General features: G+C 40.7%; 1 protein-coding gene across 6 annotated transcripts in view; it reads left to right on the top strand.

Moving 5' to 3' along the window:
• The window catches only part of SCAF11 (SR-related CTD associated factor 11), a 73438-nt gene that overhangs the window by 6789 nt on the left and 40977 nt on the right, over positions 1-25672 (top strand). For 5 of the 6 annotated variants that reach the window (XM_062195115.1, XM_062195112.1, XM_062195113.1 and 2 more), the window contains exons 2-3: positions 22918-22999; positions 25254-25411. In XM_062195115.1, the coding sequence (XP_062051099.1) occupies positions 22939-22999; positions 25254-25411 (219 nt within the window). In that variant the 5' untranslated portion in view covers positions 22918-22938. Of the gene's footprint in view, positions 1-22917; positions 23000-25253; positions 25412-25672 lie in introns of those variants that run through there. The other variant, XM_062195114.1, reaches the window with a different exon arrangement.

Genomic DNA, 25672 nt, shown 5'->3' with positions numbered 1-25672 from the left:
CATTATATTTATTTTTGTATCCATATATGGAAAATGTAAAATTTTTCTAAGTGTAATTGACAAGGTTTTTTCTGATTTTCTCCCTTTTGGGATTTATAATTATTGTCTTAGAAGGAGAATCTTTTATTACTGTCTTTATGTTGATCAGCTCTTCTCAGCCATCTTCCCGGTGGTGCTCTTTGCCATGTTGGATTCCCTTTTTACTCTGTATAGATGATAATATCCTGAGCACAGTTCTCAGGTACCCCGGGTGTTACCATTCAGTTTAAGCTCTAGGACCTCACTGTGGGCTCTTAATAGCCCTAATGTGGACATCTTGGTCACTGACCTGGGCTCTGATTCTTCCAACCAAAGTTGCAGTGTAGAGACACTCTTCTGTTTATTCGTTTTTTAAGATTAAAGATTTATTTATTTAAAAGGCAGAGTTAGAGAGGGGGCAAAGCAGAAACAGAGAGAGAGGGAGGGAGGGAAGGAAGGAAGGAGAGAGGGAGAGAGGGGGAGAGGGGGAGAGGGGGAGAGGGACTGAGTGAGCTTCCATCTGTTGGTTCACTCCCCAAATGACCACAACAGCCAGGACTGGGCCAGGCTGAAGCCAGGAGCCAGAAGTTTCTTCTGGGTCCCTCATGTGGGTAGCAGGGTCCCAAGGTTTTGGGCCATCCTCCACTGCTTTTCCAGGTCCATTAGCAGGGAGCTGAATTGGAAGTGGAGTAGCTGGGACTTGAACTGGTGCCCATATGGGATGCTGGTGATGCAAGTGGCAGCTTAACTTGCTGTGCCACAGCACCAACCCAACAAAAATTTTAGTGGAAAATAATAATCAGATACATTTTCAGCTTTTTAATTTATACCTGTTGAAACTAAATTTCCCTTTTTACCCTTGAGTTCTCAGACCTACTTTTAAGATTGTCTTTTATTGGGGCCAGAGCTGTGGCGCAGTGGGTTAACGCCCTGGCCTGAAGTGCCGGCATCCGATCCAGCTCTTTGCTATGGCCTGGGAAAGCAGTAAGAAGATGGCCCAAGTCCTTGGGCCCCTGTACCCACGTGGGAGACCCAGAGGAAGTTCCTGGCTCCTGGTTTTGGATCTGCGCAGTTCCGGCTGTTGCGGCCAATTGGGGAGTGAACCATCAGATGGAAGACCTGTCTCTCTCTTTCTCTCTCTCTCTCTCTCTCTCTCTGCTTCACCTCTCTCTGTGTAACTCTGACTTTCAAATAAATAAATAAATAAATAAATCTTTTTAAAAAAAACATACATCCCAAAAAAGATTGTCTTTTATTGTATTTTTGGCAGTAAAGCAAATCAATGATTCACTCTATTTTATGTATAAATTTAGGAGTCAGACTTGGCTTAGAATTTTAATGGTTCTGTAAACTGATTTTTTTTTTTAAAGTATCTTAGTTTCCTTACCTGTTTCAATTTTTACATAATATTTATGTAAGTCCATTGAGAACAAACAGCTAATTCTGTCGCTGTACTCCATACCTTTGAGTTAGCCCTTTGTAGTGAGTGGTTTTCAGTCCTTAGTGTTCTGGTGTCCTGTGTGGTAGTGTTGCTTTTTAAATGCGCCGTGGGGGTACTCTTCATTGTGAAGACTTGCTGTGGTCTTGGCTTGGCTGCCTGGGGTAGAGTAGACCCGTTCCCTGCCTACAAGGCTGTGTTCCACGTTTGTTGATAGCTGGCTTGTCCATGGGGTCTGAGCCCAGATCACGGTTGATGTCCTTGAGGAGATTGATCCTACCAGCTTTCTTCTAACTAATTTGCGCATTTCCCTCACTCTCCCCCCTTTCTGCTGTCTCATTAACCTCAAAACACCCAATCTGAACATCTGAACATCTCAGAAACTACTTTAAAAAAAGTATGGAGAGAAGTAGATTTTTTCTTTCATGATTCTCTGTTTCTTATAAAATACAGTTTAAGTTCTAGGTTAGATTTGAAGTCCATTTACATTTTCCCTTTAATTTTCATTGTTTATCATTTATTCCCTTTAATTACATAATTACATATGTAGTTTGCATTGTATTTCTGTTAGACAGTTCTGCTCTGGGTGTTCTAATGTATTTCCTGTGTTAACAGTCTCATAAGGGTTAATGCTTTACTACTTAATCTAGCAACCCCACAGCTCTCCTAATGTCTGTTGTGGAGTAATTGTCACATATGTTACATCTGTGTGCAGTGATGACCATTATGGAATAGCTGTCATGCATATTACATATATATATGTGTTGCTGAGATTTTTTTTTTCTAACTATTTATTCAAAGACATAGGGACAGAGAGAGGGTCTCTCTTCTGCTGGTATATTCCCCAAATGCTTATAACAGCTGGGACTGGGCCAGGCTAAAGCCAGGAGTCAGGGATAACTATCTCTGTCTCCTGCATGGATGCAGGGACTCAAAAACATGAACCATCATTTGCTCCTTCCCAGGCACATGGGAAGGAAGCTGGATTAGAAGCAGAGTAACTAGGACCTGAACGGGGTACTCTGATATGGGAGGCAGGCTTCCCAGGAGGCAGGTTAACCCAAGTTGTGCCACAAAGCCTTCCCAGCAATGAGATTCTTGCATTCATACACATTGAAGGAATTTAAGCGGAGAAAACTCAACTTTTACACACAGCTATTTTATATTGTTTTGTATTAATAAAATTCCAAGTTTAATTCTGGTATCATTTCCTTTAAGCTCAAGGAATTTCCTTTTGCACTTTTTTTTTTTTTTTTTAAGATTTTATGTATTTATTTGAGAGGTAGAGTTATAGTTGGTTCACTCCCCAAATGCCCACAACAGCTGGAGCTGCGCTGATCTGAAGCCAGGAGTCATGAGCTTCTTCCTGGTCTCCCATGCGGGTGCAGGGGCCCAAGGACTGGGGCCATCTTCTGCTGCTTTCGCAGGCCACAGCAGAGAGCTGCATTAGAAGAGGAGCAGCTGGGACTAGAACTGGCGCCCATATGGGATGCTGGCACTGCAGGCAGAGGATGAACCTACTGCTCCATGGCGCCGCTCCCCCCACCCCTTTTTTTTTTTAAGATTTATTTTATTTATTTGAAAGAGTTACAGAGAGAGGTAGAGACAGAGAGAGAGGTCTTCTATCCTCTGGCTTGCTCCCCAGATGGCCACAACGGCCAGAGCTGTGCCGATCCAAAGCCAGGAGCTTCTTCCAGGTCTCCCATGTGGGTACAGGGGCCCAAGGACTTGGGCCATCCTCCACTGCTTTTCCAGGCCATAGCAGAGAGCTGGGTTGGAAGAGGAGCAGCCGGGACTAGAACCAGCCCCCATATGGGATGCTGGTGCTTCAGGCCAGGGTTTTAACCTGCTGCGCCACAGTGCTGGCTCCCTTTTGCACATCTTTTAAAGCAAGCCATCTGGTAATAAATCCTTAGTGTTTCTTGGCTGGAAATGTCTTTTTTAAACACTTGATTTCTGGTGAAATCCTTCCCTGGACTTAGAATTATGGGTTAACGATTCTTCTCTTATGTGTTTGAAAGTCAGAGTTACAGAGAGAGAGATTGATCAATCTAATATCCATTGGTTCACTCCTCATATGGCTGCATTGGGGAGGAATGGGCCAGACCAGAGACAGGAGCTTCCCCTGGGTCTCCCGTGTTGGTGGCAGGGGCCTCAGTATATGGGACATCCTCTGCTGCTTTTTCCAGGCCATTAACATGGAGCTGGATTGGAAGTGGGACAGGTGGGATGTTAATTGGTGCCCATATGGGACACTTGCACCATAACACCCACCCCTGGACATTATTTTTTCAAAGGTTTTTCTATACCAGCTTCTTTCCCCTCTTTCTGAAACTCAGTGACATAAGTATAATTTTGCTGATGTCCACAGGACCTTGAAACTCTCTCTGTTCATTGTATTTTCAGTCTTTTATTTCTGTGTCCTTCAGATTAGGTTATTTCTGGTGATTCAGTTTTAAGTTCACTAATCAGTTCCTTTGCATTTCTTTTCTATTGGGCCCTTATTTCAATTCTAAAATTTTTTTTATAGTTTTTTATAGTTATTATTTCTCTGATGATAACTTCTGACTTCATTTCAGAAGTCATTTCTTTTTTTTTTTAAAGACTTATTTATTTGAAAGAAAGAGCATGGAGCCGGGTCTGTGGCACAGCGGGTTAACGCCCTGGCTTGAGGCGCCGGCATCCCATATGAGCACCGGTTCTAGTCTCGGCTGCTCCTCTTGTGATCCAGCTCTCTGCTGTGGCCCAAGTGCTTGGGCCCCTGCACCGGTGTGGGAGACCCAGAAGAAGCTCCTGGCTCCTGGCTTCGGATCGGCGCAGCTCCGGCTGTTGTGGCCAATTGGGGAGTGAGCCATCAGATGGAAGACCTCTCTTTCTCTGCCTCTCCTCTCTGTGTTACTCTGACTTTCGAATAAATAAATCAATCTTAAAAAAAAAAAAATGGCAACAGAGAGAGGGAGAAACAGAAAAAAGAGGTCTTCCATCATTGGTTCACTTCCCAGGTGGCTATAACAGCAGGGTATGGGCCAGGTCAGAGCCATTAGCCTGGAACTCCATCATGGTCTCCTACATGGATGGCAGGGCCCAGGTGCCTGAGCCATCTAATGCTGTTTTTCCAGGAGTATTAGCAGGAAGCTGGATTGGAAGCAGAGCACCTGGTACTTGAACTCATGCTCTGGTGTGGGATGCTGGTATTGTTTGCAGCTGCTTAACTAGTGCTGGCCCTGGAAGCATTCATTTTCCTGTCCATGGAGCACAATTACGCTAGATTGAGTCTCCATTTCCCAAAACACTTGGGCCCAGAGGTGTTTTCAGATTTCAGATTTTATTCCTGTTTTTGATTTTGGAATATTTTGAGATGTCTGCAATGAAATGTCTTGGAGGATGGGATCCAAGTCTTAAGATGAAAATCATTTGTGTGTTATGTGTACGTTATGTACGTAGCCCATAAGTAATTTTACAAAGTATTTTTAGTGCGCTGAGGTTTTGACTGCAACCCATCACATGAGGTCATGTGCAGAAATGCCTGCTTGTGGCATCATAGTCGTATTGAAAATAATCACGTTCAACTAACCAGCTAGGTATTTCACTTGAAAAGGTAGTTTGCAGTTTGTAACCTTCTGTAATAAGATTATTTTTTGGAGAAAATTGCACTGTCACTTCAACTCTAAAATCTTCGTGATCTGAGTTGTTCTTTTCCAAAAATTATCTATGGGTATATGAGAAGTCTTCAAGAAGTTCATAGAAAATGTATATTATTAAAAAAAGCATGCATGGATTTCAATTTTTTTTGCAAAATAAACATCTTTTAATTTTTTTTTTAATTTTTATTTAATGAATATAAATTTCCAGTGTACAGCTTATGGATTACAGTGGCTTCCCCCTCCCATAACTTCCCTCCCACCCGCAACCCTCCCCTCTCCCGCTCCCTCTCCCCTTCCATTTGCATCAAGATTCATTTTCAATTCTCTTTATCTACAGAAGATCAATTTAGTATAAAGGTTTCAACAGTTTGCACTCACATAGACACACAAAGTGAAACATACTGTTTGAGTACTAGTTATAGCATCAAATCAAAATGTACAGCACATTAAGGACAGAAATCCCACATGAGGAGCAAGTGCACAGTGGCTCCTGTTGTTGACCCAACAAATTGACACTCTATGGCGCCAGTAACCACCCTAGGCTGTCGTCATGAGTTGCCAAGGCTATGGAAGCCTTCCAAGTTTGCCGACTCTGATCATATTTAGACAAGGTCATAAAAGACAGGGTGAGGATAGTAACCAATGATCCTAAGAGTGGCATTAACCAGGTTTGAACAATTATACAGCATTAAGTGGGGAAGAGGACCATCAGTACACACAGGTTGGGAGTAGAGCCATTGGTGGTAGAGTAGAGGTTATGATTACAAAGGAATGAGGCCCAAGTGTGCTAGACAGGGTCTAGAACAAAGGACAGAGTCATTATTAGAGGAGCTAAGAAAGGTGCTGTCTAAGCTACAAAAAGTTTTCTGATTGAGAGGCAAATAGAACCTGATAGAAGGGGCTTGATAATAATCTGGTGGGCTTTAGGCCTTGTAAGTTAAGAGGCCCAGACCTATCTATCTCTTCACATGGGGTATATCCTAAGGGAGGTGTGAACCTCCTAGGGGAAGGCACTCTGTTGACTTTCATTACTTGGCTGGCCTGGGAGGAGAGCTGGCCAGGTAAAGGCAGGGGGCATCTCTAACAAGAAATTTACAGTTCTGCCTGCAATGTTGCTGACCCTACTTGACCACACCCTCAGCTGCAGTGTTCACTTTGGAAGTTGGGCTGAGTGAAGGGCTTTTCAGCTTAGAGCCAATAAGATCTGTGGCTCTGACCTGGACATCCTTCGACTCCAGGGCAGGTCCATTTCCAGTGATCCAACTCTTGGCAGAGCTGCCAGGGCTCTTCACAAGCTGACTTCTGCTGAAGCCCAGGCTTACCACATTGAAAGCCACTGCAGTGGACTGGCCTGTTGGGTCTCCTTGAGGGCAGATCACTGTACAGATCAGCCATTAATAGGCCTGCCAGCCATTGCTTCTGATGCCTAGCTTTCTTTTCCTCCTGGTTTGTGTTAAAGCAGACCAGAGGATGCAAGTCAAGCTAGTGCCCGTGTCCCATCTCTAATCTTCGGTGGCCTGAACTACAAGTCTATAGTCACAGGCATGTTCTGTAGTAGTTTTTCTAAGGTAGACAATGCCCATGAGGAAAATTATATTCTCACTTTAAAACTTTCTTTCCCTTTGGTCTGAAAGGGAGGTTTTTTCTACTTACTGTATACTTCGCTGATGGCGAAGTGAATCTAGCTATGAGATTATTATTTAAGTTCTTATTTTGGCTATGCTATTACAGAAAAATGTTAGCCATCTCTTTTATAAGGTCTAAAGATTAAATTGTGCGTCCTACAGATTCCTTCATAATAGAATTAGTTTCCTACCTTGAAGAGAATAGAGAAATGAAAGAACAAGTTGGGCTTAGAATAGAGAAATGAGGGAGCAAGTCCTAGATCGCTTGCTGACAATATCAATATCACACGAATACTTAGCAAACAGTTTCAACCATTAGATAACAACTTAAGAAAACATTTACCAGAAGGTCCAATGCCTTCTATAAATTTTAAGAATCATGTATTTGAAAACACCTCTTAAATATCTAACATGGTGTAGTTTGTTTAACCAGTAAACTTAAGCACAACCATCTAAAATGTTTTTAGTTTCTTTCTACCAACAAGTTTAAAACATATGATACACAGATTCAGGTCACACAAATTAAAATGTATCTTTGATTGATTTTAGCAGCTTAAATTTATGGACAATCTTATCTATAAGCCATTTAAAATAAAACTCTGAATAAAATTTCCCCATGTGGACATACAATATGTACACACATATAACATAGCATAATAGACCAATATAGCATTTTTAATAATAGCTTTTAAAATCTTTAACTCTTTTTGTAGATTGCCAATTGATTTGAATTGCTTTTTTAGTAACCTCAGTTAACCATACTTTCTCTCAGTTGGTACTGTTAATACATTATTGGCTTCATCTGTTTACAGAGCCATCCCAAAGTACTGAATACAATGGAAGTGGCTGGAAAAAGTCCGTAGGAACCTATAGGAGGACAGCTAAACACAGAACCAACAACGCTTTAGTTTTATGCGCAGCAAATCATATATAACTGTGGATGACAAAAGACTTTAAGTCGCCATGTTTAAAATTATAAACTCATAGACCAAATTTCATCTTGTTACAAGGTTATTATTCAAATCTTTGAAAATAAGCACATATTTACATAACCCATAGCTGTTAATAAAAATTCAGCTGTTTTTGAACAATTAGAATTTAACAGACATCAAGAGAACATAATAGATTACTTTAACACATTGCTTTAACAGAGCATCAGAGTTTAATTCTATGTCAAAGAGAAATTGAGCTTCCTGTGATCTTTTGCTGTGAGGTTTCCTTCCTTTACCTTCTTTCATATTGGTGACCATGTTTCTGTGTTTCTGTGTGTAACACATCTTTAAGCATCTTTTGCAGGGCAGGATGAGTGGCAACAAATTCTTTCAGTTTCTGTTTGCTATGAAAAGTCTTAATTTCACCTTCATTCACAAATGAGAGCTTTGCAGGATATAATATTCTGGGCTGGCAGTTTTTCTCTCTTAGTACCTGGGCTATGTCTCGCCATTCCCTTCTAGCTTGTAGGGTTTCTGATGAGAAGTCTGCTGTGAGTCTAATTGGAGATCCTCTAAGAGTAATCTGACGTTTCTCTCTTGCACATTTTAGGATCTTTTCTTTGTGTTTCACTGTGGTGAGTTTGATTACAACATGTCGTGGTGAGGATCTCTTTTGGTCATGTTTATTAGGGGTTCTATAAGCTTCCTGTACTAAGATGCCTCTGTCCTTCTCCAAACCTGGGAAATTTTCTGCTAGTATCTCACTGAAAATGCCTTCTAATCCTTTCTCCCTCTCCGTGCCTTCAGGAACTCCTAGAACTCGAATGTTGGGTTTTTTAATAGTATCCTGTAGATTCCCGATAATATTTTTTAGATTTCTAATTTCTTCTTCTTTTCTTTGGTTTGCCTGTTTCCTTTCCTGTTCTCTGTCTTCTAAGTCCGATATTCTCTCTTTTGCTTCGCCCATTCTGTTTTTAAGGCTCTCTAATGTGTTTGTCATTTGATCTATTGAATTCTTCATTTCATTATGATTTCTCGTCACTATCTCAGTTTCTTGTTCCACTAGTTGTTTCATTTCATTTTGATTCCTCCTTAATATTTCATTTTCACGAGAGAGATTTTCTATCTTGTCCATTAAGGATTTCTGTAGTTCAAGAATTTGTTTTTGAGAACTTCTTAATGTTCTTATCAATTTTTTGAGATCCGCTTCTTGCATTTCTTCTATCTCATCATCTTCATAATCTTGCATTGGGGTGTCTTTTTCATTTGGGGGCATCATAGTGTCTTCCTTGTTCTTGTTACCTCGATTTTTGCATTTGTTGTTTGGCATGTTGGAGATATTTGGTTTCTTCACTGTGGTGTTTTTTCTTGTTACACTATGGCTCTATATTAAGTGGACTCTCTGCTTTTGGTGGAGCCTTAGAGGCTTGAGATGAGTGTGGACTGAGAGCTGTGTTTGGTTCCTCAGGGCTGAGGGTGTGTCAAAGATGACACTCCCAGGTTAGGCGTGGTAAATCTCTCTTTCTTTTTTTTTGATTCAAAAGGGAAGTAATTCCACACAGCTGAACGTAATTGGAGGTAGTTAGCAGGCAAATGATATACCCACAGGAGCCAGAGATTGGAAGCTCTTTCCCAAGGACTACACAGGGAATCTGTGCTGCCCTCAGTGTGGGCTCCAATTCTCCTGCAGTCTCCCACTGGGTTGCCAAGTTAGATCCTAATCTCCTGTTATTTCACCCCTCCCCTCAGAGTCAGGTTTTTCTGCTAGGCTCAGGGCCGGTGCAGACCTGAGGTCGCCCTGCTTATGACGTATCTCCAAAATGGCGCCTGCTCTTTGTCTTGCTCGCCTTTGAGAGGTGAGCAGAGAGAGAGAAACTCGTGTCCGTATCGGTCACTTTTTTTTTTTTTTTTTTCCTCTCCTAGTTAGCCTGGTGAACTTTTCCCCACGGAGTTTCAAGCCTCGTTCCCTCTAGTCTCCTCTTTCTGCTTGCCCGCTGGTGTCTCGGGCTATGGAGGTTCGGCTCACCTCGCGTTCCAGCGCTGGTGCGTTGAGTCTGCCGCTGGTGTCCCGAACTTGGGCTCCCACGCTCTCCACGCAGGTCCACTGTGAATCACTAGTTCCGGAAGAGTTTCCTCTGCTGTTTCTTCCCCTACTCTTCCTTGACCCTGCAGTATCTCCACTTATATTAACGTGTGTCTTGACGAACTATCAATGTGCTCCCTTCCTATTCCGCCATCTTGCCGCTCCAACATCTTTTAATTTTATTTTCCACAAACTTTTTTGAAATACCTTTGGATAGTCTTTGACAATATTTCTTTATTTTAATAATTATAAATCATATATCTTTTTTGTAAATCAAAGACATTGACAGCTTTTATTAACTATTTTCATTTAGTTGAAAGATAGAAAAGACAAATGGACAGAAACAGATCTTTCTTCTGCTAGTTCACTTTCCAAATTCCAGCAACATCCAGACTTAGAAGCTGAGGTTTCAGTATGGGTCTCCTGAATGGGTGGTAGGGACTCAAGTACTTAAGCCATCATTTGCTTCCTCCCAGGGTACACATTTGCACCTGGAGTGGTCCATGGCACCAGGACTTGAGCCCAGGTATTATTATATGGGGTGCAGGCATCCCAGGCATCATAACCACTGCACTAGACGCCTACCCTCGCAACAGTATTTGCTCACTTTCAGTGTAGTTTTTCCTATTTAGAGTATTTTGCGGAAAGAGAATATCGGTAGTATGTTAAAAGCTGGTGGAACAGGACTTCCTGATGCAGTTACTTACTCTACTTCCATGTTCTTTGCCCTAAAAGGTCTTGGGAAAAAAACACTCAATAAATTAATTTAAGGAAATGAACCATAGAGATGGAATTAGCCACAATTACTATTGTACTTAGGTCAGTGTCACTTAAATACCATAAGGATTTGGTGTTCAGCTGAGATACTGGATGACTTAAAACCTGAAATAGAGGTTTTTGTGTCTGTATTGGACGGTTTAGTGACACAGTTAAGAGCACAGTAAAAGGGCCGTGGTTAAGCTGCCACCTGCAGCACCGGCATCCCATATGGGTGCGAGTTCAAGTCCAGCTGCTCCACTTTTGATCCAGCTCTCTGTTATATCCTGGGAAAGCAGTGGAAGATGGCCCAAGTCCTTGGGCCTCTGCACCCATGTGGGAGACCCAGAGGAAGCTCTAGGCTCCTGGCTTTGAATCATCTGATGCTTTGGCTGTTGCGGCCATTTGGGGAGTGAACCAGCGGATGGAAGACCTCTTTTTCTCTCTGCCTCTGCCCCTCTGTAATTCCACTTTTCAAATAAATAAATGATATTGTACAGTAGAGCTAGATTGCCTGAATGTCATTCCTGGCTCCACTGTAAATCGAGCATCTACTATAAAAATGAAGATAATGAAAGTATCACTGTGAACTAAAGTTAATCTCTTCCATATATGTGATATGTGTGTATGTATATTTTTATATGTGTATATATATGAAGAGAGAGGGAGAACTTAGAACTGTGCCTGACAAATGATTTGTGCCGTGCTTATTAAACATGTACATAAATAATTGACATGAAGTTATTTATTGGGCACTCTCTTGGAGGTGTGCTGTTGAATCCTCCTGATGGAGTGGTGAACAACAGTTTTGCAGTCATGTGAATCATCAGGAATACTACCACTTCCTATTGCTTGACTACTTCTATTTCTAGTTACTTGGGTTAATATTTGTGTTATTTCCTGGTAAAAAGCTTGGTGGGTCTCAATCCTATTTACATTGTCTTTGTGATCTTGGGCAAGTTACTTAACTTCATTGTATGTTTAAATGGAGGTATCTGTTTCATGTGTTTACTATAAGAGATAAATGAGCTAATTTATGACTTGCCAGAAAGCAGTAGTTAAAATTAGTATGAAAATGTTATCCCAAAGTCCCAGTCATCTATTATTGTAGCATTTGTCATAAGATTACATTTAGGGAGCTGGTGTTGTACCACAGTGGATTAAGTTGCTGTGTGTGATGCCAGTATCCCATATTGGAGTGCTGGTTTTGAGTCCTAGCTCTTAAGTTTCCAATGTAGCTCCTAGCTAGTGCTCCTGAGAAGGCAGTAGAAGTTGGTCTAAGTACCTGGGCTCGTGCCACCCATGTGGGAGTGCAGGATAGCGTTCTTGGCTCTCGAGTTTGGCCTGAGACCTGGTTGTTGTGGCCATTTGGGGAGTGAACCAGCAGATGGAAGACATCTCTCTCTGTCTCTTCCTCTCTTTGTTGTTCTGGCTTTCAAATAAATAAATCTTTGGAAAAAATTACATTTAGGAGTGGATCCCAGTGTCTTTCATGTCTGATGCTAACACAGGTGAGAATTTTTTTTTTTTGACAGGCAGAGTGGATAGTGAGAGAAAGAGACAGAGACAAAGGTCTTCCTTTTTGCCGTTGGTTCACCCTCCAATGGCCGCTGCGGCCTGCGCATTGTGCTGATCCGAAGCCAGGAGCCAGGTGCTTCTCCTGGTCTCCCATGCGGGTGCAGGGCCCAAGGCCTTGGGCCATCCTCCACTGCCTTCCCGGGCCATAGCAGAGAGCAGGCCTGGAAGAGGGGCAACCGGGACTAGAACCCGGTGTGCCGGTGTCACAAGGCGGAGGATTAGCCTGTTAAGCCACGGTGCCAGCTGCGAGAACTTTTTAAAGGTTGTATAGTATATAATGTATGTATTTGGGTTAGGATAGTAATATTTCATAGAAGTAGAATTGAGGACACAGTGATATTTATGCACACACAAACTTATGTGACAATAAAATATCTGTCTTTAAGGTCATTACATAGGAGAATGATGGTTGCTTGAACTTCATTGAGGAAAATGATGAAGTTCTGGTTGCTGGATTTGGTTGAAAGGGTAATGCTGTTGGTGACATTCCTGGAGTCTGCTTTAAGGTTGTCATAGTAGCTAGTGTATCTCTTTTGGCCTTATACAAAGGCAAGATAGACCACTGCCATAAACTTTGCTGGCAGAAATAAATTATTAAAAAATTTTCATATTCTAAAAAATGAATAAATGTAGTTGTATGTAACCTTTTGAGAATGGCTTATTTCACTCAGTATAATACTTTTTTTTTTTTTTTAAATATTTATTTCAAAGGCAGAATTACAGAGAGGCAGAGGCAGAGAGAGAGAAGTCTTCCATCCGCTGGTTCATTCCCCAAATGGCTGTAACAGCCAGACCTGGGCTGATCTGAAGCCAAGAGCTTGGAGCTTCTTCTGGCTCTCCCATGCAGGTGCAGGGGCCAAGAACTTGGGCCTTCTTTTACTGCTTTCCCAGGCTATAGCAGAGAGCTGGATAGAAGTGGAGCAGCCAGGATTTGAACTGTTGCCCATATGGATGCTGGCACTACAGGCAGTGGCTTTACCCACTATGCTACAGTGCCAGCCACCAGTATAATACTTTTAAGGTTCATGTAAGTTGTTGAATGAAATACTAGTCCATTCCTTTATATTGCCAAGTAGTTTTCCACTGCCTGGTTGAATGTACCATAGTTTGTTTATTTTGATGTAGTCCTGTGTATAAATTTGTTATTTCCTTTTATTTTCTTTGGTTTTTGTAGCATAGTGATGCTAAAATAAAAAAATGAGTTGGGAAATGCTTATCTTCCATTTTCTGAGAGAGAATGTATGATTTGGATTTATTTCTTAGTAGAATTCACTAGGGAAATTATCTGGGTCAGGAGGTTTCTTTTTTGGAAGGTTTGACTACAGAGTCAATATTTTAAAAAGTAAATCTAGGACTACTCAGGTTATCTATTTTATCAGTTGTGCTGCAGGTTTAATTTTTATTTTATTTTTTCTAAGAATGAGCGTTTGTTGTCATTGATTTTTCTGGTTTTCTGCTTTTATCTTATTTTTTAAAGATTTATTTATTTATTTGAAAGGCAGGGTTACAGAGAGGCAGAGAGAGAGAGGTCTTCCATCCACTGATTCACTCCACACATGGCCGCATTGGCCAGAGCTGGGCCAATCTGAAGCCAGGAGCCAGGAGCTTCTTTTGGGTTTCCCACGTGAGTTCAGGGTCCCAAGGACTTAGACTATCTTCTGCTGCTTTCCCAGGCCATAGCAAGAGAGCTGGATCTGAAGTGGAGCAGCTGGGATTTGAACTGGTGCCCATATGGGATGCCGCACTGTAGGCGGCGGCTTTACCTGCTATGCCTCAGTGCTGGCCCCATCTCACTGTTTTGTCGATGTGTCTAGATTAGGTGTGCCATTTTGTGTTTGCTTGTTCCATCTGCTTTTGTTCCTCTGTAGCCTCTTTGAGTTTTTAAACACTTTTTAGTGTTCCATGTTAATTTATTGTGCTTTTGACTAATTTTTAAAAATACATCTATAGGGATTATAATATACATATTTAGGTTTCATTCTACTTACTGTTTTAAAGATTTATTTATTTATTTGAAAGGCAGAGTTACAAAGAGGCAGAAGCACGGAGAGAGATCTTCCATCAGCTGGTTCACTCCTCAGATGGCTACAGTGGTTGGAGCTAGGCCAATCTGAAGCCAGGATCCAACAGCTTCTTCGCTGTCTCCCATGTGGTTGCAGGGGCACAAGGACTTGGACCATCTGCTGCTTTCTCGTGCATTTGCAGGGAGCTGGATTGGAAATGGAGCAGTCGGGACTTGAAGCAGCACCCATATGTGTTGCCAGCACTGCAGGCGCAGCTTTACCCGCTGTGCCACAGCGTCAGCCCAGAATTTATTTATTTATTTTTAAAGATTTATTTTATTTGAGAAGTAGAGTTACATAAAAAGAGGGAGAAGGGGAGAGAGAAAGATATCTTCCATCCTCTGGTTCACTCCTTAGGTGGCCACAATGTCTTTAGCTGATCCAGGGTAAAACCAGGAACCAGGAGCTTTTTCAAGGTCTCCCAAGTGGATGGCAGAGGCCCAAGTGCTTGAGCCATCTACTACTCTTTTTCCCAGGCCATTAACAGGGAGTTGGATTGGAAGTGGAGCAGCTAGGACAAATTGGTGCCCATTTTGGATGCTGTGTCACAGGTGGTGGCTATACCACAATGCCAGTGAGTGTTTTATCACCTCAAACGAAATGTAGAAGAAATCTTAGCACTGTGTATGTCTCTTTACCCTTCTCACTTTTTATGTATGCTTTTTTAGAGGTTGATTTATTTGAGAGGCCCAGTGACGGAGAAATAGAGACAGAGAAAGAGAAAGACCTCTCATCTGCTGTCCCCCACCCCAAGTGCCTGCAGCAGTCCCCAACCTGGACCAAAACCAGGAGCCTGGAAGTCTATCCAGGGTGACAGTGACCCACCTACTTGAGTCACTCTTGCTGCCACTTGGGGTCTACATTTAGTAGGAATTTGGAGTCAGGAGCTGGAGCCAGGTATCAAATCCAAGTACTCTGATGTATGACATGGTCATCTTAACCAGTAGACCAAATGCACATCCTTCTTGATACTGGATGACAGAAAATTCACTCATCTGTCCAAGTGCATTTCTTTGTATGTATGCTGCATTTTATTAAATGTTTGAAAATGCACATCCCTCTCTTTACATTTTTTTGTCTGTTATTACTTCAAAATGTATTGGAAATCTTACCAGAAAGTATAATAAATATTTGCTTTCAACTGTCACATATTTTTTTAAGAGTTCAAAATCAGAACATTTAATCATATTTATTGAGAGAGTTGCCATTTCTGTTGCTCTTCCATTATTCCTCATGTTCTGCTTCCTGTTACTGAAGACCATGTTTAACTGCTCTTTTAGAGCTGGCAAATTGAGATTGTCCTTTGATTCACATCGTTTCCTGAAGGATATTTTCACTAGAGATAGGATTTTAGGTTTACATGTGATTTCTGTTTTTATGTCCTCTGGTCTGTCTGGGTTCTGATGAGAAACCACCAGTTGTGCAAATCATTAACTCTTCTTTCTCTCATAAGTAATAGTATTATATTATTTCTATCTGGCTGCTTTCATTCCTCTTCATTCATAATATTTAGCAGTTTGACTATGATATGTCCAATCATGGATTTCATTGAAACTGCTATCTGGAGTTTGTGAGCTTTCTTCACTACGTTTTGCAGTGTCTAGTCATATTTCCTCTTCCTGTCCATTTGTGTCGTCCTCTCCTCTCTCACTGCATTTGGCTTCCTCTCCTTAGTCTCTTGACATGAATCTCAGAGTTGTAGTATTGCGTTATAGATTTCTGTGGATCTAGTGATTATTTTTCAATATTGTATCTCTGTTTTTCAGATTGGATGTTTTCTGTTGGTCTGCTTTCAAGTTTGCTGGCTATTCTTTTGTTTCTGTTCTATTGAGTTTAGTATATTTTTAATTTTCAGTTAGTGTCCTTTTTTCTAAAATTTACATTTGGTGGCTCTTTATCATCTATTTCTTTGCTGTGAGTTTAGCTTTCTGTTTGCTTCAGGAATGCTTGCTTTTGAGTGTTTTTGTACTGCCTTTAGGTAATTCAAGTGTATAGTTCTGGCATTTCCATTTTCTTGGTGTTTGCTTTGGTTGATTATCTTTTCCCATGAGTGTTTGAAGTTACTCTGGTTCTCCATATGCCAGGTTATTTTGGATTGTGTTCTGAGCATTTTTTTAAATTTTTAAAAATTTTTTGCCAGACAGAGTTAGTAAGAGAGAGTTATAGACAGTGAGAGAGAGAGAGACAGAGAAAAAGGTCTTCCTTCTGTTGGTTCACTCCCCTGATGGCCGCTACGGCCGGCGCTGTGCCAGTCCGAAGCCAGGAGCCGGGTGCTTCCTCCCAGTCTCCCATGTGGGTGCAGGGACCCAAACACTTGGGCCATCCTCCACTGTCCTCCCGGGACTAGTACCCGGCGCCCCAACTGGGACTAGAACCCAGGGTGCCAGTGCCACAGGCGGAGGATTAGCCTAGTGAGCCATGGTGCCGGTCCCTGAGCATTTTTTTTTTTTTAAGATTTTATTTATTTATTTGAGAGAGAGTTATAGACAGTGAGAGGGAGAGACAGAGAGAAAGGTCTTTATTCCGTTGGTTCACTCTCCAAATGGCTGGCAGAGTTGCTCTGATCTGAAGCCAGGAGCCAGGAGCTTCCTCCCAGTCTCCCACGTGGGTACAGGGGCCCAAGCACTTGGGCCATCCTCCACTGCTTCCCCAGGCCACAGCAGAGAGCTGGATTAGAAGAGGAGCAGCCTGGACTAGAACCGGCACCCACATGGGGTGCCGGCACTACAGGTGGAGGATTAACCTACTGCACCACAGAGCCACCCCTTGAACATTTTGAACATTCTATTACAAAGCTTGTATCTTGTTTCAATACTATGTAAAATTTTTATTTTTTCTCTTTTTGACTGGATGTTGAACCTGTTGAGTTCAGATAACAAGTTCCAGCCAGTTTTATTTAGATTGTAGTTTTAATCTCAGTTCTGTTTTCAAAACTTTCACAGTACTATTTGTAGTTTCCATTGTGTACACCAGCCACTGCTACTCAGATCTGCTTGGGGGTTAGCTGGTATTTTAGTTTTCAGTCTATGGAATGCTCCTTTGGGTCAGCTCTATATATATGCAGCTCAGGGGCGAACTAGGAATTCAAGGACAATACTCTGACGTTCTCAAGCTTTTTAGTTTCTGTTATATCTGTGATATTTTTTTAGACTTCTGGATCCTTCCTTTTTTTTACTTCCCATGTTGTTTTCTGTATCCAAGGACAGGAAGGCAGAGGACAAATCCAGGAACTGGCTACAGTTTGTTCTGTCGATGAGGATGGTGCCTCTCAGTTTTGGGCTCCTCTTCTGCAACTGTTGCAGCCACCAATGCCACAGGATTGCTTGAGAACTGTGGCGTGAGGAATAAGGAGCAGGCAGAGAGGAGGCAGCAATTTCCCTCCCTCTTGCTGAGCATTAGGAGGCCCATCTCTTCTCAGTGCTCACACAGAACTGGAGAGACTGATTGAGCCTTCTCTGTTGCTGCCAATGTTTACTGGCTAGGGTTCAGAGTTCCTCAAGTTCAGGTCAGGACATTATGCATGAGGAAAAGTTGTAAACTTACATGGAGACTCTGGTTCTAGTTTCTTCCCCAGTCCTCTTGGCCTTATTTGCTTCTGTGTCTTCAGATAATTGCTCTGTTCTTTAGTAGTTTTAATTCAGTGAGATTAACAAGGCAGCATGGATTTATTCCATTTCACCTGGAACTGGAACTTCCTGATCTCCCTTTTTATGTACTTCAGTGTGCAATGGCAGCTGGAATCTCCTTATGCTTATAGTTAAATACCATTTGCCAATTATGTTTTATCTTTTATTGTATAACAAAAATATATAATATTTATAATATATGTGTGATCTTGCAGTGTGCAACAGTGCCTGTCTCACCTCTTGAGGAGAATAGTGTTACATTAAGTGAAGAAAGATGTAGAGAATTAGTCTTTTAGAATAATTGTCATGAACTCTCATTTTTAATAATAGCTTTAAAACACTTGTTCTATTTTCTAGTCAGTCTGTCTTCTGCCTGAGATTTTTTGGCTTGCTTTTCATTTTGAAAATGTTTTATTGTTTATTCTTTAATCTTCTGAAGATGGCTTGCTTCAGTAATTATGTTATTGGTCGTCACAAAGCACGGTGTGAGATGATGTGCTTCATATTTTGACTCTCACCTGCTATTACAGACTGTGTAAGCATTTTGGAGACTTTAGGAAGCATAGCCCCATATCCTGGATTGAACATGAAACTCATTTCATTATGAGACTTGTAAGTGTCATTGACTTGAGCTTCTTAATTTCCAGTTTATCTGAAAAACAACAATATACAGGATTATTTGTTAATCAGTGAATAGTGCTCAGACAACAAGCCCTTTGCTGAAGTTAGGTCCAGAATAGAGGGATCGAATGTAAGAGTCCTAGGAATTGCAACCAAATCACTGAGAATCTTTTCAGAAACTGAATTAGGAAGTATTATCAGGAATTGATTTGAACAAGTAACTGAAAGCATGTAAACGAATTCATTAAAACAAACACTGATAAAAAATTTTCTGAGTTTTATATCCACCTCAGTTTTACTAATTGTGGTTGGTAGTTATAAGGTTGGGGTAAAATTGGAACAGTTTGTAGACATCAAAATATGAGAAGAAAAGAGCATAGCTGCCCTTCAGCAAAACCAGGCAGCTGGGGGTAAGCATTTCGCGCAGCAGTTAAGACGTCTGCATCCCATATTGGAGTGCCTGGAGTTTTTGTGCTGGATTCACTTCCAGTTATAGCTTCCTGGTAATGTACACCCTGGGGAGTGGCAGATAACTGTTCAAGTACCATAGATTAGACTGTCAAGTAGGAGAAATAAATTATTGAGCTGTGTAAAGGGATTGAGTATACTGTGTAAGTATATTACATCTGAAAGCCTAGGTTTTAAAAATGCTGTGTTTTGATTATTTATTTATTTATTTATTATTATTTATTTTATGGACAGGTAGTAAGCAAGCAGGAGCTCCTGTCTGGTAATTTAGTCCCCAGATGCTTGCAGTAGGCAGAGCTGCGCTAGACCAAAGCTGGAAACTCAGCCCAGGTCTCCGATGTGGGTGGTAGAGACCCAAGTAATCGAGCCATCGCCTCTGCCTTCCGGAATATGCATTAGCAGGAAGCTGGACTCAGGAACCAGAATCCGGTATTAAATTCAGACACGCCAGGATGGGATGTGGATAACCTGATGGGTGTCTTCACTGCTAAGCCAGATGCCCACTCCGTGTTAATTTTTAAATTGACTTTTTTCCCCCATTGGATTAAGTCTAACTTAAATATCTTTGTATTATCAGGTATTTAGGATCATGGGAGAGATACCAAGGTATACTTATATTTGAGTGAAAAACCCTGGTTGGGTCATAGAGGAGCATAGTATGACTGAAATCAACTAGGTTGGGAGGGTATTTGACAGCAGAACCTCTCTGGGTCATTGCGTGCAGATGTAATCAGATCTAGATTCTGACTGACTGGTGTGGGATGGCCCATGAGGTACCCTGTGTGGGTCACACGTTCCCAGGTGATGCTGATGGTGCTTTTCTGCATGCGTAGCAAGGAGAGGAACCTCTACGTAGCTCGATGTATTTATTCTCTGACAGTCATCTTCTAAGCTGACTCTGCCTCCTGGTTGCTTAGTGCAGTTTGAGGTGTGCTGCGTTCTTGCTCTGACAGTACTGCACATTCCATCCACTAAGCAGATCTGATGGCTGTGTTTTCAAAACACATCTCAAGTCTGAGTGCTTCCCATCACCTTTGCTACCACTGTGGACAAGCCACCACTGTGTGCACCGTAGATTGTTGCGAGTGGCCCATCCCACTCAAGAGAAGCCAGAGGTGCTGTGTGCTTTTGTTTTCTATTCTGTCCTTATCTACAGTTTTCCTTGATTACACTCTACCACATGTGCTGCTCTACCTTGGGACTTTGGTATTTGTTATTCCCTTTGCCTATAGTGCTTAGGCCTGGAGTGCTGGGTGTCCACATTGCCTTCTCTTGCCTTGTGGATGCTGGTTCAAATGCTGCTCTGTCAGAGAGGCTTTCCATAACCACTCTGTGTGAAGTAACAGCGTCCATTTTCTCACTCTATTAGCCATACTGTTTAATTTGTCTCCAGGGCATTTCTCAACGTCTAACATAGTTTACTCATTTATTTTGTCTTCCCACCAGGGATTTGTCTTGTTCAGTATTGTACTTAAGGAATTGCCTAATGGTTAACTACCTATAGCATTAAATAGACCTTTGCCTTAAAATAAAGAAAGATCCAGAATTTATTGGGCCTTTGAATACTTAATTGGTAGGTTGTTCTGCCTCTTTCAGAACAGTCCATTCATCTGAAGATAGCTGCTAACATTCATCTTAAGTTTTCTGTTCTTCCAGGCTAAACCTTTTTTTCCCACTTTACCTTTCTGCCTGTGGTATGGTTTCCAGGGCTGTCACTGGTTTATCATTATATTGTGTGTCCTTAAAATATAGCACCAGAGGCTGGAGCTGTGGCGTACCCGATAAAGCTGCTGCCTGCAGTGCTGGCATCCCATATGGACACTGGATCGAGTCCCAGCTGCTCTACTTTCTATCCAGCTCTCTGCAATGGGCTGGGAAAGCAGTAGAAGATGGCCCAAGTGCTTAGGTCCCTGCACCCACGTGGGAGACCCAGAAGAAGCTCCAGGTTACTGGCTTTGGATTGGACCAGCTTTGGCCATTGCGACCATTTAGGGAGTGAACCAGCAAATGGAAGACCGATCTTTCTCTCTCTCTCTGTGCCTCTGCCTTTCAAATAAATAAATAAGTCTTAAAAAAAAACCACCAGAACTAAAATAAACGTTGCAAGTGTAGACTAAGAGTAGGAAATTTTCTTCTTGTTTTGACATCCTGTGTTTATGAAGGTTTGTTGACTCAGTGTAAAATTTTAGGAGTAACTGGCACTGACTCATTTTGAGCTTTAGTCCACTACAACCTTAAATCATTCTTCCGTGTGTTCCTAAGATTCTTATCTTCTGATTTTACTCTGTTTTTTGAACCAAAATTTGGGACTTTGCATTTCTCCTTATTTTACCAAAGAGGGAGTTTTCTTGGGATATTCATACCTTTAATGTAGAAACTAGTATGTGTAAATTATATTAAAAACTAAGAAAAAGAAACATTATATATATGAGAATCACAGCTGAGGAAGTTGGGACTTGAGTGTGTCTTGATCTCCCTAAGTGTGTCTGGACGTTTCACTGAACTCATGTGCTTGCATCACTTCAGAAAGGGTTACTAAAGGGCTAATGTTGTGGCATAGTAGGTGAAGTTGCCACCTGCGATGCCAGTATCCCATATGTGCTCCAGTTCAAGACCCCACTCCTTCACATCTGATCCAGCTCCCTGCTAATGCACCTGGGAAAGCAGCAGAAGATGGCCCAAGTGCTTGTGCCCCTGTACCCACAAGAGAGAACAGGAAGAAATTCCTGGTTGTGGCCTGGCCCAGTCCCGGCTGTTGGGGCCATCTGGGAGTGAACCAGTGGATGGAAGATCTCGCTCGCTCTCAAATAAATAATAAACAAGCTTTAAAAAATGGCTGCAAATTCTTTTTTAAAAAATGGAATATTAAGAATTGATTGAAAAAATAATTTTATTTTCCCTGATTTCCAAATTAGCTTCCATTCCCATAGTTCATTTTTTCCTTATATCACCATTTTACTGGACCTTTAAGCCAGAAAAATCTTTGACTCCTTTTCTGTATTTGCTCACCAATTCTTAGAAATTCTTTAGCTCTTTACATTCTTAATAATTTTCTGGTTAACTTCATGGCTCGTTCAGCGGCTATGCAAATCTCTCCTCTCTACAGTCCATTCTGTACTTTGCTGGCATACCAGTCTTTAAAAAAGTACTTATAGGGTCTGGCACTGTGGCACAGGGGGTTAAAGCCCCAGCCTGCAGCACTGGCATCCCATATGGGTGCTGGTTTGAGTCCTGCTGCTCTACTTCTGATCCAGCTTCCTGCTAATGGGCCTGGGAAAGCAGTGGAGGATACCCTAAGTGCTTGGGCCCCTACACTCTTGTGGAAGACTTGGAAGAAGCTCCTGCCTCCTGGCTTTGGATCGGCTCAGCTCTGGCTGTTGTGGCCATTTGGGGAGTGGACCAGCAGATGGAAGACTCTCTATCTCTCTGTTTTTACTTCTCTCTGTAACTGTGTCTTTCAAATAAATAAAATAAATCTTTTAAAAAAAAATACAGTGTTTTATCTTGTCACTCTTCAGAGGAATTGGTAACACTGAGTCAGATTTTCTCATCATTAAAGATCTGTAATTAGTCCTACTGGAATTGCATTGCTCTGCTTATTTCACTTACTATTCTGCACTGTGATCTTTGAGATGAAATTCATGGCTTGCATACATACTCACACATGCTTTTGCTCACTCTTCTTGTTCTAGTGAGATTGGCCTAGCCAAATGGTATTTTACATCTGTTCATCTGTGTTGTTCCTTGAAAGCCTTAAGATTCTCAACATGCACAGCCTTCTGTGAAGACTAAGATCTGTTTTCCCTATGCTCAGATTGTAGTTATGACTGGGCCACAAAGATGTACCATTTGGTCTTTACTAGTTAATAGTTATATAAGGCTTTTCATTTTAGTTATATAAGGCTTCTTGGTGGCAGCAAATACAAGTACTGGATTATCCACAAAGTGATTGGCTTGGCTTGCATTATATAAAATAATTTCTTACATTTCAAGAGTTCTTTTTGAATTTTTATATTATTGGGAAAAGGCAATCATAAAATTTCTCTGTTTTGATTCATCCTATAGGAAATCCTACCCCAAGGAGAAATGAAGAAGAAAACTGTGTATACCCTAAATACGGGAGATCAGGAGTATGAAGATATGGAAGGTAACTTTGAATTTTTATAAAGCTTGTGTGTTGAAAACAACTCAGTGTTTCCAAACTGTTCAACTGTATACCTTTTATAATACACAAGGTTTTTGTTTTTGTTTTTGTTTTTTTTTTTTTGCTTATTTTTATTTTACTTATTTGTGCTCTTGAATTCCAAAATAAGCTGCCTGAGAAGTATATAGATCTTTTTTTCCTTATTTTTGATCAAGAATTTTTGTTGATGGAACTGTTTTATTTTTCTTAAAGTTTTACTCTCTAGTGGTTTAAGACTTAATTTTTTGTTGTTATTGTTGTTGTCTTAAGAAAAAGTTAGTGCTGATATTTTCCTCTGCTTCTAAAAAGCTGATGGTCATTGTGCATAGAAGAGAAACCTTGGAGCACTTTAGCTCTTATTGTCCTACCCTCAATTTATATATAGGCAATATTCTTTTTTTTTTTTGGGGGGGGGGGGCTCTTTTATCAAGCACCACAAATTAGATGATGTTTTAAACGTTGTTTGATTGGGTTTCCTTCCTCCCCATTTCTTTTCTTCTTCCTGAAAAAGACTTTAAGAAATTTCCTTAGTGACAGTCTGTTGGTGGTAAACTCTAAATTTTTCTGTCTATTTACCCTTCTCAAACCTAAGATAGTTTTACTTCCAAAGAAAAATTTTTTTATTTTACTCCTGCAGGGAAAAGGAAATAATTCTGGGTTGAAAGTTTTTTTTTCTCTGTTACATTTTGAAGAAACTGTTTAGCCGTATTGTTGTTTTCTTTCTTCTTATCCATAATTGCTTTCCTGTTCTAGTTACCATTTTCTTATAGATGATCTTTTTCTCTTATTTTTTTCATCTTCAGTGTAGTATGATTTTGGTCCATTGTTTCTAGGCATGGATTATTTTCACTTCCCTGGATTAGCATGTATTTTGTGTCCTTTAACTGGCTGGTTCTTGTTTCTTATTTGTATCCCAGTCATTACCTCTTGACTGCTTCTGCTTTATTCTCTTCTGAATTTCAGGTAGTATGCTAGCTCTTACTCCGACCTCACGGTGGAGCCTCTCTTTCACAGGTTATATCTGACTTTTTTGTCTTCTGGAAGCTAGGTAATTTCCTCAGATTTTTCTTTTGGTTTACCGGTTCTCTTTGTTCCGGGTCTAATTAATCTATTATTAATGGTTCTGTGTCATACTTGAAGCCAGTGGGTTTCTAAATTGATTGCTGCTGATTTTCACTCAAGTCAGTGTATTTCCTTAGATTTGGTGATGTCCAAATGAGAGCTCAAATTTGATAAATTTGATCTGTGTAATCCTGAAGGCCTAATTTAGAGATTCTTTCCTCTAGAGGATTTGGTTTTGCTTCTCTCTGAACTCACACTGGGAACACTTTAACTCTATTTGAGAGCTTTGACTTCACAAAGGGTTTCTGGATGAAGCCAAGTCTCCAGAAATGATTTGTAGTATGGACACTTGCACTCATGACAGTCCCAGCTTTCCATTGCTTGCTGTGTACTGTTCACATTCTAGCTATTTCTTTATTTTTATTTTTTGTTGAGGTTTAGAGTTTATTTGCTTACAAGTTAGCATTTTTTATGAGTTGGGTGTTGAAATTAGTGCAGATCCTAAGGAAGAGAGTTTGGCAATATCTATTCCTTTTACAAATGTGCCTACATGGTGATCTAACCAGTTCCATTTTAGGAATTTGTTCCATAGATACACTTCTAAAAATGTCATAACAAAAATTTTCATTACAATATTATCTGCTACAGCCAAGGTTGAAAACAAGTGTCCATCAGTTGACTAGAAAATACAGAAAAAAAAAGGGCAGACTAATTAAATGTGTTCAGTGTGCTAGCATTTGTATGAAGAAGGAGATGTGGAAGAATGTGTAAGAGCATTTGCTCTTATGTGTACTAAATAACAAAATCTTTGCAAAAACATGGAAAAGACTTCAGTTGTTACTTGTTGGATTGAGTAGTACTGGTTGAATGGGGTCAAGTTGAGTATATCACTTGTTACTACAGCCTTTTTTTCTTTTACATTTTGAACTATATGAATGTTTTAAAATTAAACAAATGAAAAGTTCATTTTACTTCCTCATTAAAAATGTAGAGAATTGAATGTAGGGGATATTGGTGTGTTTGCTATAATTTGAGATATACTTGGTTTGTAGCAGTAGGCCCTTTAGACAAAATGTAGTCTACCACAATGCTAGAAATGTAAGTCAGGTTTGATTCTGGGAGCCTTGAAAGCATACATGACTGTTTTCCTTTACAGGTAAAGAAAATGGAGATAGTACTGCCACCACCAGTCTATTGTATGATGAGACTGAAAGATGTCCAATATGTCTTAATTGCCTATTAGAGAAGGAGGTTGGTTTTCCAGAAAGCTGTAATCATGTCTTCTGTATGGCCTGTATTCTTAAATGGGCAGAGGTAAGTATGAACCACAACTAATACTGTATTTTAAATACCTAGCATAATTTCATGCCATCTCATCTGAATTTAGAGTTGATACTGCCTTTCATAAATTACTTCACAGTACAGTGTATTTCTCCCCTACTTTGGATAGGTTTTATTGGACAGGTATTATTCAAATGCTATCACATTATTTCCTTCTTATTTTCTTTTATTCAACCATTTATTCTCATAATGCATTGTATACCATCTTTAAAACAACTAAACCATACAGGAAGA

Source organism: Lepus europaeus, chromosome 6 (assembly GCF_033115175.1).
Source record: "Lepus europaeus isolate LE1 chromosome 6, mLepTim1.pri, whole genome shotgun sequence".
Lineage (NCBI taxonomy): Eukaryota > Metazoa > Chordata > Mammalia > Lagomorpha > Leporidae > Lepus > Lepus europaeus.
The sequence above is the reverse complement of the archived record's forward strand: the minus strand, read 5'-3'. Positions and strand labels throughout refer to the sequence as shown.